Source organism: Lissotriton helveticus, chromosome 9, assembly GCF_964261635.1.
Source record: "Lissotriton helveticus chromosome 9, aLisHel1.1, whole genome shotgun sequence".
NCBI classification, from domain to species: Eukaryota; Metazoa; Chordata; class Amphibia; order Caudata; family Salamandridae; genus Lissotriton; species Lissotriton helveticus.
The window spans coordinates 707,935,846-707,954,766 of NC_136070.1; the positions used below are offsets into that span (position 1 = coordinate 707,935,846).

The 18,921-nt window shown below is 44.8% G+C and overlaps 1 protein-coding gene across 7 annotated transcripts in view; it reads right to left on the minus strand.

Moving 5' to 3' along the window:
* Positions 1-18,921, minus strand: part of LOC144782941 (uncharacterized) — a 682,231-nt gene that overhangs the window by 402,647 nt on the left and 260,663 nt on the right. For all 7 annotated transcript variants that reach the window (XR_013601325.1, XR_013601326.1, XM_078662171.1 and 4 more), the window contains 2 exons: positions 10,755-10,863; positions 10,077-10,184 (listed from right to left, as the gene is read on the minus strand). Coding sequence is in view for 5 of the 7 variants with exons in the window: in XM_078662171.1 (XP_078518297.1) it covers positions 10,115-10,184; positions 10,755-10,863 (179 nt within the window). In the remaining 2 variants the exon portion in view is untranslated. The remainder of the gene's footprint in view (positions 1-10,076; positions 10,185-10,754; positions 10,864-18,921) is intronic.

The following is an 18,921-nucleotide window of genomic DNA, read 5'->3' on the forward strand; positions in this document are numbered from 1 at the left end:
GAAGAGGGAAAAAAGGTTTGTATTTATACAGTGCTTGTTAACCCTGATGGGGTGTCAAAGCGATTTTTTGGCAAGTAGCATGCTACTCCTGAACCCATAAAGGAATAATGTTGAATTAGTAGAGAGAAATATGAAAGTAATTTGAGTGGTGGGTGGGTGAATCAGTTATTTGGATTGAGAAGGGTAGGTGAGGGATGGAAGAGGGGAAAAGGTTTGCATTTGTATAGCACTTGTTACCCCTGATGGGGTATTGAAGCACTTTTTGGGGAGTAGCGCGCTACTCCAGAACCCATTAAGGATTAGTGTTGAAAATTAGCAGAGTGAAATATGAAAGTAATTTCAGTGGTGGATATGTTATTCTGCTATTTGGATAGAGAAGGGTTGTGGCGTGATAGAAGAGGCAAAGAGAATATCATTTGTATAGCTCTTGCTACCCATGATGGGGTATTAAAGTACTTTTTTGGCGAGTAGCACGCTTCTCTGGAACCCATAAAGGATTAGTGTTGAATTAGTATAGTGGAATATGAAAGAAATTTGAGTGGTGGATAGGTTAGACAGTTATTTGGATTTAGAAGGCTAGCAAAAGGATAGAAGAGGGAAAAAAGGTTTGTATTTATATAGCGCTTGTTAACCCTGATGGGGTGTTGAAGTGCTTTTTTGGTGAGTATCACGCTACACCTGAACCCATAAAGGATTGGTGTTGAATTAGTAGAGAGAAATATGAAAGTAAATTGAGTGGTGGATATGTTAGTCAGTTATTTGGATTGAGAAGGGTAGGGGAAGGATGGAAGAGGGAAAAAGGTTTACATTTCTATAGCACTTGTTAACCCTGATAGGGTGTTGAAGCACATTTTTGGCGAGCAGCACGCTACTCCGGAACCCATTAAGGATTAGTGTTGAAAATTAGTATAGTGAAATATGAAAGTAATTTGAGTGGTGGATATGTTATTCAGCTATTTGGATAGAGAAGGATAGCGGCGGGATAGAAGAGGGAAAGAGGTTTCCATTTATTTAGCGCTTGCTACCCATGATGGGGTGTTGAGACACTTTTTGGCGAGTAGCACTCTACTCTGGAACCCATAAAGGATTAGTGTTGAATTAGTATAGGGAAATATGAAACATTTGAGTGGTAGTCACTAAGAAGGTTATCAATACATTCCCGTCATCTCAATTAGATGGAAATAGGTTAATGTGGGGACACAAACTCAATGTGTCCTCAGGAAAAAGTAAAAAAAAAAGAGAGAATATGTGCCAATGGAATGTCCATGTCCCAATGTGTCCCCTTAGCACTCTGTGTGTGTACACCGTTAATCATTTACCTACCATATGTCATAATATGAGCCTTGGATGGATCATATAGTGACTCCTTACATAAAAAAAAACATATATGGGTTAGTTCAACTAGGTCCACAGAATGTTTTTATTCAAACTGTAGGTATGTATGCCCAACCTGTATATCCACTGTTGTTCTTTTTCTATAAGTAGTTTGCTCAAGTCAGTATTGGTTTTGTGGAGTGTGTGTCTAATAACAGCCCAATGAAAATAATCGGCAGTATGGTTTTTATTAATGATATCCCATGAAAGGTGAGAGGTGCCACATGTTGTGTTTGTGCTCGTTTCAGTGATTGGATTTTGTTTGCATGTGTGCATTAAGGCATCACAAAAATGTATGCTGCGTTTGTTCGCAAACAGGGGTTTAGACAATTGTAGTTCCCCAGTGTTGAGGAGAGACCAGTCTTGTTAATAATCTTTTTTATCTCATTCGTGGCCTGACTATATTTGGTTACACATACAAGTTGTTCAGTCTCATTTGTGTGTGAATATGTGATGCACTTGGGACTGTGGGCCTGGGCATGTTCCCCACCAGGCTGTGTAATATCACCTGGTGGGGAACATGCTAAGTGTGCATGACTGTTTGGCCGGGCCAGGATGGCCAGCCAAGCAGTCATGCTCACTTGGAGTGTGTAAACTATTCCTCCCCCTGTGCCTCCAGCCGCGCCCACCATAACCCATCCCCAAATGGGTGAAAATTAAATTATAACTATGTTAGTATCGTTTTATTTTTTCTGCTCAAAGAGCAGTGGAGCGCCACTCTTCTTCCTTAGCGGAGGAGCAGCCCATGGTCACCCCCCACCAAAAGCGAATCAGCACCATACAGCTCCACACTGTGTGGAGAAAGGTACCCTCACCCCTCCACAGCAGAGGCACATGGGGGAATCAATCACTCCCATTCACCAGAGGCGGTGTCTTGTGTATTAGGTCCTGTGTAGGTGTTTAAGTTGTATCCGGAGGAGATGGGATGTTATCACAAGGGGCCATAAAAGCCTCTGCCCAATCGTTATCTTCTAAATTGCCAATGTCAGCCTCCCATGCTCTCCTTAGATCGGGTGTAGTGTTGGAGCTATTTGTAATCAAGGACTGACAGATTTTCATGATCTTGTGGGCACGCAGCTCCCATAGTAGTAGCTTGCCCTTTAAAGAACTAAACACCGGTAGCTCCTGGAGGTCCTGAAGATATGGGGATATGACATGGTGAAGCTGCAAATATTGGTAGAATGGGCTACTATTTAGCTGATAATCACTTAGCAGTTCCTGGAAATATTTTCATACAGTGCCTCGCATTACATCTCCCAGAGCGGATATTCCTATCAAATCCCATCTCTGGAAACCTCCCAATGGAGCCAATTGCTGAAGGATTGTGACCTGCCAAGGGGGGGTCCACTGTGTCAATCTCCCCCACCACCCCATCCGTCGGAGGGAGCACACCCATGCATCTATGACTACTTGCATTGCTGGGGGAAGGAACCCCACCCTCTTTCCACTATATTGGTAGTCTAGCAGGGAGGCCTTATCCATCACCCATCAATCCACTGCATACGCTGGGTCATCTCGTGGGGCATACCACCAGTCATTGATAATTAATAAATGGGAGGCAGCATAATAGGAACCAATGTCACAGGCTGCGATGCCTCCACAACCTGCGGATTGGAAGCTTGTCTGAAGTGCAATACGTGTAGCTCCTCCCCTCCAGAGGAACACTCCCAGGACTGGGTTGACCTTCCTGAACCATGTCTGTGGGATAGGGTAGGGGTAGTTCTGGAGATGGTATAGCAATCCAGGAAGGGAGACCATTTTAAAAATTGCAAACCTACTCAGCAAGGACAGCAGCAACAAAGACCATGCCTTTACCTCTTCCCTGACTCGCGAGAGCACCAAGACGAGATTGTGGGTCCACAACAATGCAGGGTCTGAAGAGATAAAGACTCCCAAGTGTTTGAACCCCCCAATAGCCAGCGTCAATCCTGATGCCCACTCCATGTCCTCAGCACAACTGCCCACTGAAAACACAGCGCAGTTTGCTGCATTTATGTAAAATCCTACGGTCTCGCAAAAGGTCTGCATAATCTGCAAGATGCGGGGTCATGAGGTTGCTGGGTCCATGGGAAAGAACAAAACACTTTCTGCATAAAGGGCTATCCTATCGGACAGGTCCTTAGTCCATTTGAAGCCTCGCACTAGGGCATGCACCCTGACCCATGTGGCTCCATGGCAAGCGCGAACAACAGTAGGGACAATGGGCACTCCTGACGTATACTCCTAAGAATTAGGAAGAGGTCCGAAACTACACTCACCACCTGAACTGTGGCGGACAGGTCTTTATATAGCAGGTAGACGTAGGAGAAGAATTTGGGCCCCACATTTAAGTGCTTAAGAAGAACAAATAGGTACTCCCAGCTGACGGAATTGAAGGCCTTGTCAATATCTGCCCAGAGTACAGCAACTGGTCCCCCCAAGCGATCTGCCAAGGCTAAAGCATTGCAAACATGCCTGATATTACGGCAAGTGGCATGATTGGGCACAAAACCCACCTGGTCAGGATGGAACAAATCTGGCATGTGTCTCCATAGTATATTAGCCAATGCTTTGGCTAGGAGTTTCACTTCCATATTTAGAATCAATATAGGGCAATACGAAGCATGCTCCTCCATTGGCAGCCCAGCTTAAGGAACCCCATGATCTCTGAATGTCTCCAGTCCAGCGGAAGTATGGACTCCTCAAGCGCAGAGTGGATCACCCCTACCAGATGCTTTCCTAACTGTGGCATTCATTTTTTTTTTAAACTCATTGGGGAATCCATCGGGGCCTGGGGCCTTCCCTGACTGCATATTCGCCAAGGCCAAGGAGAGGTCCTCTTAGTAATTGCCCCCTCTAGCTGGACTTAGGCAATGTCCAGTAGAGATCGCAGAGGCAGTGCCTCGACAAAATCAACAATTTGAGCCATGTCCACCTCCTCTCTCTGAGCGTATCCCTCATTGAAGTGAGTAGCAAAACTTTGAGTCACCTCCCGGGAACCAGACAGCAACCCGGCCTGTGCATCATGGATCACTGGCACCGGTGAGATCTCACAAGTGGCTTGACACAGCCTATATATCATCCTACTCAATATGTTGCCCCATTGGTCTATTTGGCTTTGTGCAGCCTGCCGCGCCTGTTTGGCGTTGTCGAGTAGTAGTTGTTGGCACTGCTGCTGAGCTAGGCTCAACTGGTGCTGCACACTATTCCCGCCATCTCAGCAGCCACACTCCTGAAGTATCTGCCTCTGTATCTCAAGGTATACAAAGGCACAGGACCTACGACTACGTTCTTCAGAACTGTAGCTAATGTCTACACCTCAGTGTGTCAAATTGAAGGTTTCCCTCAATACTGTCACTGAAGCAGCCATTGCAGCATTCAGGGCAAAATACTTGTCAATTGATCCTACAGAAGTTTTTTTATATGACGGGTCTCGCAGATACCAGGGCGACAAGCACCAACGAAAGGCCAGGTATTCCGGTACCATATGGAGCTCCAGGGTCACATGGGAATGGGCTGATAGGCACCTGGGTAATATATCTACATCTGACACTTGATGAAGGAAGACACTGGGACTAATAAGTAGCACAATCTGGAAATCGAGACGTGGACTACCGAATAATATATCAATAAAGATTCACTCAGATGATATGCCTTCCAGGCATCTATCTGCTAAGCCTAGCACGGATATCAGGAAGCCCAGTCCTTACCCCACCGTCCACACCTGGCTGCATCACATCATTCCAGTCTCCTCCTATCAGCGAAAGGCCACCCCCACAGACCTATCATCTGGTCTATCAAGGTCTATCCCAATGAGGGGGATGTATACACCGCCAAGCGTGAGAGGTTCCCCATAAAGTGTGCCAGTCACAACTGCATATCTACCACAGCCATCTATACAGGTCTTGGTGGGCTGGAAGGGGACTCGGTGATGGATTAGGATACCTGTGTTCCATAATCCCATTGTGAACCCAGAACGGAATAACTGCATATAGCCATATGTTGCTAGGCAAGGGACCTTGGAACCTAGTGGATGTGTCTTTTGCAAGAGAAGCATATCTGCCCTAATACTCTTGTTGTCTTTCAAAACGGCACCTCCTTTAATCTTGTGGAGGACCCCCATCGCACTCCATGTAATAGTGCTGATATACCCTAGGGGGCCAGTGGAGTTCACTTCAGGCTTCAACAGTTCAGGTATGTGAGTGTGGGTGACTGAATATGGGCCTAGTGCGTTGTGTGTGGTGGGTCTGTGCATATGACCTAAAACAGTTAAGTAACAGCCCATGCCCCTCACACTTCAGTGAACCTGAAGTACCTGTCGTGTAAGAGGCACTTCTCCCAGGACCCCGACCAAGGCCACCAAAAGCACATCACCAATGGATCCTTATATCCCTTTCCCAACTAAGGAATTGTGCTAGAGAAGGTTAAACTTTTATCTCTAGGGGTATGGTTGAATATGGAAGTCCCACTTCTACCTATGTAAAGAAAACCATCTACCACGATACCAGAACAGCCATGTATGCTGCAGCAACAGGTCTGCCTCACATCCATTATTCAGCAACTAGGTCACATCAGTTAGAAGTGTGCACCTCCAGGAGGAATGAGATCGATTATGACACTTCATTGTGGAATTCATGGGATGGTTCTGTTGATCTCTTTGGGACAAATCAGAGTCTATGCGAGGCAGAGTTTGCGGCTTCAATTTCACTGATTCAGCAGCCCAGGTGAACATCTCTGGGAATTCAAAGAAAAAGTCTGTGAGTTGAAGACGGCCCTCAAGAGCACAGGATACAGCAACAGTTACTGGATTTTAAGTTCACACTGGTGCTGTTTTGCCCCAGTGAAGGATTGACGCTGTTGTTGAACCAATTTTGGGTAGTCCAGAAATATTATGTAATGTAATTGATAATGAATCTTGTACTGCCTCCGTGTGTATTTAGGGGTTATGTCCCTGTCCATATAATTGGGGATGTTGGTGAATAATGATCGTGGGCGTGCCTCAGGCAGAGGCTTCTTCACCTGTCCTCTGTCGGCCTTCACCACAAAGCTCGTTGAAAGGGACTCGACTGGTACCACCAATTGGAGCCACTGCCTCAGGGACTTGTCTATGGAGGGGCCCTCACATCCCTTCAGGAAGCCCATGAAGCTCTGATTATTGCAACGAGTGCAGCCCTAGGCCTCCTCAACTCGCGCCACTTGCTCCTTTGTCACTACTGAGTGTTGGCTTGTTGCTGTATGGCCACACTACTGTTAGAGTGTTTACTTGTTGCTGTATGGCCACCATTGAGTCCTTCATGCCGGAGACCTTTTGTCTGCCTCAGTGATCCTTTCCACTGCCCTCCTAAGATCTTGATGAAGAAGAGTAACATCAGAGCTGACTGCCCCATCATAGCATCTAGCATATCTCTAGATTGGGTAATGGGCATCAGCAGAGACATGTTTTCCGGAACGGTACCCACCGGCCCACCAGTGTCAGGAGCCACGGTCCCCACATAGGCATATTAATTCATGGAGCTCTGTTTGGTTGTAGTGGAGGGTACCTTATCCTTGGCCATTTTGAGCTGTAGTGGTATCGGCTATTTCTGGGTTGTTGGGCCACTCCTCCTGTGTAGGCGACCCACCGGACTGCCTGCTCGCGACCTCCAGGTGTGGCATGAGTAGTCGACATAGACAGTCCCACTCCACTATCCACAACAGGCAACAGCTGGAGAGTAGACCCTTAGTATGGATATTGCGCTGAATATATTTCTTCCAGCCACCGCTGTGCAACCTGTAACAAGCCACACCAGAACCGCGCCTGACCACGTCCGCAACTAGGGCACTGGCCTTCGGTATGGCCCCCTAATGGAGTCTCATGGCTGGTAGCCTTAATATTGCCTTTTCACCAATGTTGTAAACCTTGCTGCCTACAGGCGGGATCTCTCTAAATCCATTAATTCCAGTGCTTATAGTCGACCCATATAGGAGTTGGCTTGATTTGGCTGTGATTTGTGGAGTATTTTCCTGCCTGTTGAGGTCCATTTGATTTATTTTTGAATGGGAGCGGGCGGGGAGAGCCTGGGATAAAAGTTGTACCTGCTCTAGTGATGTAATCGGAATGCAGCCAGGTGAGTAGTCGGGGACAGGTGGGATTTGTGTCCATGTTAGTGTGAAGTAGATCGGTCAAATGGAACCAATGGAAATGCCACTTTCCAATGTGATTCAATGGGCCTGTTTTGAAGGTTACAGAAAAATAGTTTTAGGGTCTGGGTGATAGCAGCCTCTGTCAGTGAGGGCTAAGGATGTCTTCTATGTGTGTGAGTTCCCAACGCCATCTCTGCTGGCCCCAGCCGCTCTCCCCACGGAGCAGCCCACATACTGCCCCGGACAGCCAGAAAAGCTGACATCTGCCATCTACCGGCAGTGAATCTGGCTGGCATCACTACCCAGTGCAGCCCCAGCATTGCTCACCAGCCTGCAGCAGGTCTTCGTAGGCGCTGATAGGCACCTGTCTCATTATTCGCCGAATGAGTTTGGCGGCGCCCGGCCAGCCCAAGTCATAATTGGAGGTCAGTCTCAGGCTGGGCCGCACCTCTAGTCCTGTGCTGTCTTACTTCAGGTCATCTATAACTGAACGACGGGCTGGACCCTAGCCTCAATACGGGCTGATTCCCCAGGGCTTCACCGAGCTGGAGGCAAGGTCCATCTGCGTCGTCACCTGTTTCCACCTCGATCCTCCCTCTGTAGGCAACTACCAAAATTTGAGAGGAGCACTCAGTAATGTAATTAACAAACAAATGTTTATGGATTGATATGAATCTTCCGTTCCTTCTTTAATCGTTTCTTTATTTCATTTCTTTACAAAATGCAGAGGCACAGCCAACGCGTTTCATTCCCTTTTTTATGTGCCTTGGGAATTTCGTCAGGGCAATAGTTTCATAGTCTCAATCCCCTGTTCTAAGGGAAAAGCTCACCATGGGCGCAGACGAATAGTTATCAATAACCGACTGTCCAATACCTTCATAAAAGATGATATCCCAAAGGGAAATCCAGGTGCGTTCCTCCGTGTGTGGGAATAGGTAATGCTTGCAGGCAGGACAAACAGGAGTTCTTACCCCCAAAGGGCTGTAGTAAGTCCTGTTTCCCAACAGTTCCTTTGTCTAGAAGCAAACGCAATACCGGGTAGCGTCCATGAGAGTTGCCAAGAGTAATATAAAGTGCTACCGTGATACCTTGATTCCTGGAGGATCATTTTTCCGAACACGGTCGAAGGAACTTACGGTGCCGTGAACCCTATTAAAGGTATCACGGTAGCACTTTATATTACTCTCGGCAACTCTCATGGACGCTACCCGGTATTGCGTTTGCTTCTAGACAAAGGAACTGTTGGGAAACAGGACTTACTACAGCCCTTTGGGGGTAAGAACTCCTGTTTGTCCTGCCTGCAAGCATTACCTATTCCCACACACGGAGGAACGCACCTGGATTTCCCTTTGGGATATCATCTTTTATGAAGGTATTGGACAGTCGGTTATTGATAACTATTCGTCTGCGCCCATGGTGAGCTTTTCCCTGAGAACAGGGGATTGAGACTATGAAACTATTGCCCTGACGAAATTCCCAAGGCACATAAAAAAGGGAATGAAACGCGTTGGCTGTGCCTCTGCATTTTGTAAAGAAATGAAATAAAGAAACGATTAAAGAAGGAACGGAAGATCCATATCAATCCATAAACATTTGTTTGTTAATTACATTACTGAGTGCTCCTCTCAAATTTTGGTAGTTGCTTGTGACAAATAGACATCCTTGGCAGTGGATGTGGAGAGCGGTAGCACCACAACAACATAAGAAACAGAGGAAGGTAATGTGCTAAACCTTGGTCATCTGCTGTTGACTTATGTTTTTGCCTCCCTCTGTAGGCACCTGTTCAGCTAGATAAATGCTGCCTGATGGCCCTGCTTCACTTCGCCGACCCGGGACGGCTCACTCAACATTAAATATGTAGAATGGGCAGGATTGGCAGGATATCGCTGCACCCATCAGGAGCTCCACTAAAGTGCGGCTGCCATGTTCAGCAGTGAAGCCATACCCCCTTGTGTTATATTTTTAACCATATCACAGGGCCCCCCTTATTAAAGAATTGTGTTACGGTTCTCTGGAGATATTTGTTTAGTTTTCTGTCCCATAATCCCATTAAGAACATAGAGAATATCAAAGTGCTCCCTCTCACTGCAAGGTTAAGCCCACCTAGTGGTGAGTACCTCACTAGGTGAAGACCAGATGATGAAGCATGCCACATGATTAGCATTTTGGAGAGGGTTCTCTAAGAACACATGAACTGAGCCTGGTGAGGCCTAAGTAGCAAGGCATAGTGATTACTTGTTTTGGGAGACACCCTCCACTTTTGGTTTATGTACATCAGTTCGGGAAACTGAGGGCCTTTCCCACATGTCTGTCACACTCCCCTCTCATTGGCTTTGTTAGAATAGAAAGAAAGAATGATTAGGTGAAGTATTAGTAGATAACTGGTGGACACTGGGAAACACATCTTGTCTTTGGTTTGCAAGCATTGCAGACTTAGTGCCTCTTTGTTAACTGATGCTGATGAACACTTCAATGTCTACACTGCAAATTAAACTGCACTGCAGTTTAAGGTGACAAGTACCGTGGGCAGGGAGGTGATGGGTGGGATATCTGCTTTGCTTAACACATACATTTGTCAATAAGAAAGCAAAGTGACTTACCACTTGTCCCTACCACCCCTGTGACTGCTCCCAATCCCTCAACCAACTGGGCCTTCTCTGCCTTCACTGGCTGGCTTGTGCTGATGATGGCACAGGGGGTCTATGTGCCTAGACAAAAACATAGCACATCCATTTTACATAGCAGATTATCCAGGTAGTCAACCAAGAACTTTTTTCTCCAAATGGAGGGATATATATAAATGGATAATAATGAAACACAATTAAGGGGTGGAAGGGAATAGAAAGGGCATATATTATTGGTTTTAATGAATGCTATCTAATTTTTACCATGCTGTAATTTCATGAAAATGGCTAGAATAAGAGAACAATGGGGGTAAATGACCATGACCACTCTATCTCTGTCCCTTTACTTTTTCACTGTTTGATTAAGAAAGCCTTCTCAACCAACATCTTGGGGGAATGGTTTGGCCTACAATCCTCTTTACAATACCAAAAATCTGTTCTCCTAACAGTGCTATAGAAGACATATAAAAAAGGGGCGAGGGAAAGCTTACTAAAAAGGGAGCAGAAAAAAGCTACAGGCAAGAGAAACTCAGCTGCAGAAACACAAAATATAGGAAACATAAGGAAATGCCGGGATAAGAAAAGTAAATACAGGTGGCCATAATTAAAAATGGGAATAGTTATAAGTAAAAAATAACAATAAACATGACTTACTGGGTCCAGCAGAACCATCTTCCACAGCTCTGGTAGTGGTAGTGGGGCACTTGCCGCGGCGCTAGGGGTGGTTGCAGCTGATTGGCAGGATGCCTCTTCAGCTTAGATGCTGTTGAAAGAAATAAAGATAAATAGAACAATGTTTAGTGATACTCGCTACCAAAAATAAAATTTTGACAAGGACAGCATTGTACTTTTTAAATCAGATAGCCTACGCCTAGTATCCTTAGGTTATATTTTGAACTATTTTTTTAATTTCAATAAATGTGCCTTGTATCCCTTTCCCTGTTAAGTATTAATGGGCCAAGTCAGTCCCCCTTTACATAGTTCACATCAGGGAGAATGGGGTTGTATGAGCTACATAAAGCCCCAGAGAAGATCACTAACATCCCTGATATACTACTATCACCATAGGGAAATCCCTTAAATCAGTTCAAGAATAGCAGCTGGCTCACATTGGAATAGAATCCTGGCAGTATCATTCCGTTGATGTCCTCTCCACTCCTACGGTCTTACATCCTCCCTGTTAGGCTGGCCCTATGCACCACTGGTCTGGATACCAGAGACCAGATTTAAGAAGGGTTTTTATGTTTCACTTACGCCATGCAAGGTGGCGTAGGAGCAATGCAAACCCTTAAGTGATGTTTACCAAGACATGCAAAGCTACCGTACGCAAATCTGGGGTAACATAACAAGGCTGCGCAATTGCTGCCATCTTGTGTTACTCTGAGCTGGGAAATCGTTCCACATTACATGGGTGGAACTGAAAGTGGGTGTTCCCACGCATCCACCCATTCATACTATGTTGCCGTTTTCCCACATTTTTCCAGCACTAGTAAGCCTTGAAATGCATCTAAATTCTGCACCTTCTGAGTAGAAGTGCATGTAACCAGGAGAAATATGTTTAGTTTTCCTTTTTTAGAATTGTGCTTAATTCTGCTGCAGCACACTTAGGAAGAGGAAAAAGCCTCTAAAGGTTGTTTTTGTGCAGAAAGTGTCCCAATTCAGGGTGCATTGTGGCACCGTAGCACCATGGCGTAAGGGTGCCTGCATTTGTACTAGGAAGCACTTAATATATCTATATCACTCTATAGATAGATCGATAGATAGATAGATAGATAGATAGATAGATAGATAGATAGATAGATAGATAGATAGATAGATAGATAGATAGATAGATAGATAGATAGATAGATAGATAGATAGATAGATCGATCCAGTGGGCACCTATAGTCAGTACCTATTTTCCATAGGAAAAGCATTTTTTGTTTTGCTAATAACTTTGCTGCCCTTTGATGAACCTTCACAAAATTTTCAAAACAAGAGTGCCAGTCACTTCTGCTTTTGCCTGGGAAGTTTCATGGTGATATTTTAATTGGGGCTGAAAAAAAGGGGGGTCCCAAAACATGTTTTCCCCCATGCAATTTCCTATTGGGATTTCAGGCACGACTACAGCCTGAACTGCTGAACGTAATTACACCCAAATTGACAGAAAGATAGGGCCCAATCCACAGAACTAATTTAAGACAAAATCCTAAACTTACTACCATTTTGGTTTTCACAGAAGGCACTTACTCATTTTGGTATTCACAGAAGGCACTGACTCACTTCGGTATTCACAGAAGTTAGGAGTCCTAACTTCCTAAATGCCTTCTGTGAATACCGAAAGTCTTAAAATTAGGATTTTTCTCAGTTTAGGAGTATTAAAGTTAGGACTCCTAACTTTACTACTCTCAAACTGAGAAAAATCCTAACTTTAAGACTTTCAGTATTCACAAAAGGCATTTAGGAGGCCTAAAGTTAGGAGTCCTAACTGTACTACTCCTAAACTGAGAAGAATCCTAACTTTAAGACTTTCAGTATTCACAGAAGGCATTTAGGAGTCCGAAAGTTAGGAACCCTAACTTCTGTGAATACCGAAATGAGTAAGTGCCTTCTGTGAATACCAAAATGAGTAAGTGCCTTCTGTGAATTCCAAAATGGTAGTAAGTTTAGGATTTTGTCTTAAGTTAGTTCTGTGAATCGGGCCCAGTGATCTTGGTCCAGAATGAGTGCTTTTGTAATCTGGTGTAAATCTGTTCAATAGTTCTAGAGATAATAAAGACAAATGATTTGTGTATACCTAAAGATCTACAGCAGATTTACAGCGAGGATCTGCAGATCCACACTCCAACAGCAATGCTGTGATTGGCTGGCATTTCAGAAACCTTACCTTTGGCGGTGGGGAGCCGTGGGGGGAGCTGTCAGGAAAACCCTTCACCCATCCAGCCGTGAGGGAAACGGCAAACGCGACACCAAACCAGGGACGCTCCAGCCCAAACCGGGAACCAGGAACCACATTTCCCAGCAGCCCCGGGACCTGGCGCGCTCGTGACGCTCCCGCTGCGCCTGGAGGCGCCTCAAGAACGCGGAGCACCGAGCGTGCCTGGGGGCATTTCAGAAACCTTACCTTTGGCGGTGGGGAGCCGTGGGGGGAGCTGTCAGGAAAACCCTTCACCCATCCAGCCGTGAGGGAAACGGCAAACGCGACACCAAACCAGGGACGCTCCAGCCCAAACCGGGAACCAGGAACCACATTTCCCAGCAGCCCCGGGACCTGGCGCGCTCGTGCGCTCCCGCTGCGCCTGGAGGCGCCTCAAGAACGCGGAGCACCGAGCGTGCCTGGGGGCATTTCAGAAACCTTACCTTTGGCGGTGGGGAGCCGTGGGGGGAGCTGTCAGGAAAACCCTTCACCCATCCAGCCGTGAGGGAAACGGCAAACGCGACACCAAACCAGGGACGCTCCAGCCCAAACCGGGAACCAGGAACCACATTTCCCAGCAGCCCCGGGACCTGGCACGCTCGTGACGCTCCCGCTGCGCCTGGAGGCGCCTCAAGAACGCGGAACACCTCCCGCCCCGCGGGACGCGCGCGGGTCAGCGCCGGGCAAAGGGCGGGCCCTCTGTGGCCCTCAGAGGCACAAAGAGGCCGGGGCGGGCCACCACCCTTTCTATTTTTCTCTCATTAAACAGGTACTGTGATTCCCCTTACCATTGCTATTGGCCCACTGTTTTGGTATTGTGCATCGTACCATCATGTCTATCTGGGAGGAGCTTAATGCCATGTGTGGAACTCAATATATCCCTGACCTTTTACCCTCCATAAGCACTGAGACCAACCCAGACGATGTTAACGCCACCCTGCAGATGTCACCTCTTTGCGCTAATAAACCCCAATCTCCACTCATAGCACCGTCACCGGGTGGGCAGAACACCATGAGAAAGACCGATGATGTCATCATCAACGGGAAGCCAGCTAATACTCCTAAACTATACCCCAGTCCCTCTCAGCACCACTCCAATGTCAGCTCTGTGTCGGAGGATATGGAGCATGGAAAAATGGAAAACTCCCCATCATTTCTCCAACCAACTCTATTGGCACAGCTCGAGCACCTATTAACCTCCCTAATTTCACCCTTGGTGGAAAAAATCAACGATCTGGGGGTCAGGATTTCTAACATTGAACTGATAGTTAAAACACACATTCCATCAGGAACCAAACCAGCATCATCAGACCCGCCTATTTCCCTCACTGTCCTGGAAAAACCCAAACTGAATTCCCGCAGGAACGCGCATTCTCAAACTATATCGTTGGTACAAACAAACCACATTGAGGCTAAAATTGAACCTACTAGAATGCCACGAATACACCTACCCCCCGAAGCCGCCCCCTATGTGACCGTTGTCTCCGGGATCCCACCACTAACCTATGGGAAAGTTGAAACACGCCAAGACTTACTACATAAGGCCATGTTTTGGTTACAGACTCATAGACCCCTGCCACCTGATCTAGATGGGGGGATCTTACCTGTTAGGAGGGTGGGGTGGTTAGGCACTTTGCCAAAAGACATCCCAGGGGACTTGGTCCTAATTAGATTCAAGCAAAGGAAAACAGCCCCTTACTTACGTTCTTGCAAGTATAAGGAGGGGGATGGCCCAATTCGTATCTGGGACTTACATGACTTTTATCCGAGTTTTCCGCCCACCTAGTTATCAAGAACACAAAGGGCCAACGTAAAAATGCTGTTTGGGGTGGGCCTGGCTGCTTAGAACTAGGTTTATTAAAGCAATCAAAAGGGGATTTAAAAGAAGTGATTGTTTATTAGCTAGGCCCAGTCTTCTGTTGAAATATGTATGTATTTGAGCGCTACTGTAAATTCTGTAACTAGGTAACAAGAAGCTGATTAGCATGTCAATGATTTAATACTTGTTTTAGATGGTTTTATATGTATAAATTGTATTTTATGTCTTTTATGATGAACTAATCGAATAAAGACTTCTTGAATTGAATTGATTGGCTGGCCACCACTCAAGAGGAAAATTATGACTGCCGTTTTGTGCATCAGCACAGGGTTCCCAGGGGAGAAAATACAATTTAAAAGTGATACAAAGTTTCAGGGTAGAGGTACCCTGACCCCATGGGACTGATGGAGGGGTCTGTGAGTGGCCCCTCATGAGCAAGAAATTGTGCAAACATGTTTTTTGAGCACACAAGTATCTGTGGATCAACCCAGATCTTTCCAGATCCTTATTGACTTGGGTGAATTTATGTGGATATGTGGATCCACACCCCAATTGCAAAACATGTACACCAACTCACAGATCCACAAAACTACTCGCATACCCATACAGCCACTCAGACACCCACTCACAGAACCCCCAAAACCATTCACACCCACACAGCCACTCACACACCCACTCAAACACTTACACAACCACTTACATACCCACACAACCACTCACACACCCATACAGCCCTTCACATGCCCACTCACAGACCCATACAACCATTCAATGACCCACACAGCTACTCACACACACATTTATACACCACCACAACCACTCAATCACATACAGCTACTCACACACCCACTCACAGACGACAATACAAGGTACACACCCATACAGCCACCCACAAACCTACTACAAACCCACACAGTCACTCACACACCCAACAGCTACTCCCACACCTACTTACATCCATATACTCACACACTTACTCACACAACTACTCACACATCCACACACATGCACTGATAAGCTTATAGAAATTGCACTAACATATGTTTATATTATGTGTGGGTTATTTTTAGTATTGAATGTGTGCAATATAACCGGTAGACCTCACATTTTTCAAAGGATTTGCGACTGATCTGCAGATTCATAAGAAGAATTTTATAGAAAGGCTACATAAGTTACCTACCATAGGGCCCGATGTAGGTAAATCTTATTTGCCAACTCTGGAATACCGAATTTTACAGATTCTGTATTCTAGATTCGGTAAATGAGATGTGGGAAAAAATTCGGTAATTGTTACCGAATCGGTATGATTCGGTAATTACCGAATCGGTATTTACCGATTTGGTAATTGCCATTGATTCCTATGGGCCTTGAGGCCCATAGGAATCAATGTCAAATACCGATTCGGTAAAATTACCGAATTGTCAAGGGGGACAGGGTGTCACTTTGACACCCTGTTGCACCCCTGATTCTGGCTTGTGTGCCATGTGACACACATACATGCCCTTAGGGCATGTATGTGTGCCACATGGCACAGGTGTACATGCACAGATGTCCATGTACACAGGAATTGGTTATTTACCACAAAATAGAATTTCATGGTAAATAACGAATTCTTAAGGGCCTGTGGCACTGTTTTCAGTGCCACCTACATCTAGATTTACCGGTATTTTACCGAATCGGTAAATTTACTGAATCGGTAAATTTTAGGCCCCCTACATCTCAACCACCAAATACCTGTCAGTAATGGACGAAATCGGCCGTTACCGACCGGTATTTGGTGTCGGGCCCTAAATTTCTTAATTTTTTGTTTTAAAATATATAATAAGAATGAATGTGTGAATAAAAGTTTTGATAAACTTGTGAACATATATATTATGAAATTTAACTTATGGGTCAAATCATAGTACAATGTAAATTTTTTAAAATGGTGAAATTCACTAAAAAACAAAGGTTACAAGGCCATTCTAGTTAGGAAAAAGAATTTTAAAAACCTTAGAAATTCACTGCAAAAAACAAAGGATAAAGGGACGTTATAGTTAGGTTCAGATTTTGCACATAAAAAAACATATAAATTCAGCAGTTATAGTTATGGTTATCTCAAGTAACTATAATTCATGCCCTGAGGTAACTATAACTCACACCCTTTCCATGCACTGCTATTTACCCCACATATTGCATCAGTCATGACATCTTCTATGACATCATTGATAATATCACTGCAACATTTTCAGTGAAATTATAGAAAAGAACACTGTCCATGGCAAGGGTGGTAACATAAACACAATTAAATAGACACATGAAATTTATATTTTATAATAATCAAATACATTCATAATAGATCTAAAATATAATATTATATCACATTGTATATTAAATATATATACTCACATCATGATGGATAATGAATATGTACACTTATTAAACATAACATATATTTAATTGTATATATAGACAAAAAATAATATACATACCATATACAATACATATATGTATGTGCGTGTGTATATATATTCACAAAAAAACAGAGGTTACAGGGATGTTATTACGCTGACATTTACTCATACAAAGCCAGAGAAATTCATCCATTATAGTTAGTAAGCTAACTATCACTTGCGTCCCTGCAATGCACTGCTTATGACCTCACATATTATATCACTCATGACTTGGTCAGTGACATCACTGATGACATCTCAAATGACATCACTAATGACATCATCCAGTGACTGCCTATTGGTAAATCAGTGGGTGTATGACTGCCTATATAGATGATTCAGTGGGTAGGTGACTGACTGTATAAGTGAGTGGTTAGGTGTCTCAATGAATGTCTTAGTGATTGACTGCTTGTGTGAATGTGTGTATCTGTCTGTCAGTTGGTGTCTAAGTACCCCTATGGGTGTCTGAGTGTCTGTGTGGGTGGGTGAGGGGGTGTCAGACTGCCTGTATCGATGAATGACTGGGTGAGTCAGTGGCTGTGTGGGTTACTGAGCACATGTGTGAGGGGCTGTAGGGGTAAGTCTGTGTGTGAGTATTTGTGTGTGTATGGCTGTGTCGTTGAGTGAGTGCATGTGTCAGTGGTATATGGGTGAGTAACTGGGTAAGTGAAAGGCAGTATAGGTGAGTGATAGGGTATGTGAGTGACTGTATGGGTGAGTGAGCGAATGTGTCAATGACTGTATAGGCGAATGAGTATGAGTTAGTATCTGTATGAGTAAATGAGTGAGTTTATGTGCAATTGTATGGGATAGTAAGTGGCTGTGGGATTGACTGTATGGGTGAGTGAGTAGGTGTGTAAATAGCTCTGTGGGTGACTGACTCAGTGTGTGAGAGGCTATATCAGTGTATGAGTGGATATGTCAGTGGCTGTATTAGAGAGTGAGTGGGTAAATGAGTGGGCATATGGGTGAGTGAGTGTATGTGTGTGTTGATCTATGAATTAGTGAGTGGCTGTGTAAGTATTGGTATGGGTGTGTAAATAGGTTTGAGAATGCTAGTGTGGAAGTTGGAGTGGGTGTATGAAAGGTTATACGGGGTGTGAATGGGTGCATCAGAGATTCTGTGGATGATGTCATGAGTGATGTCATTTGAGATATCATCAGTGATGTCACTTACCATGTCATTAGTGATATAATATGTGAGGTCATAAGCGGTGCATTGTAAAGGTGTGAGTTATAGTACACTCACTAAATATAACGGCTGAATTTCCCTGGTTTTATACGAGTGAAACGTCGGCCTAACTAAAATGTCCCTGTAACCTTTAGTTTTTTCATTGAATTTCTAAAGTTTTTTTTATTCCATTTCCTAATATAACGTCCCTGTAACCTTTTTTTAGTGAATTTCTTAGTTTTTTTAAATGCTAATTCCTAACTATAATGTACCTGTAACCTTTGTATATTTCAGAGAATTTTTTATGGGTTTTTAAGTAGCACTTGTGTTTACAGAGAGGTGGAGAAAGGAGGTGGGCCTCTGACTAGCTCTCAGGAATCCCACTGTGTAGGACATGAAGGAGGTATCAGAAGAGATTCTTGTCCCCCAAGGTCCCTCATGAGTAAATTGGACTTCATCCCCCAACAGAATTGCGCCAGGATCCGCATTTGCAGAGTAGTGGA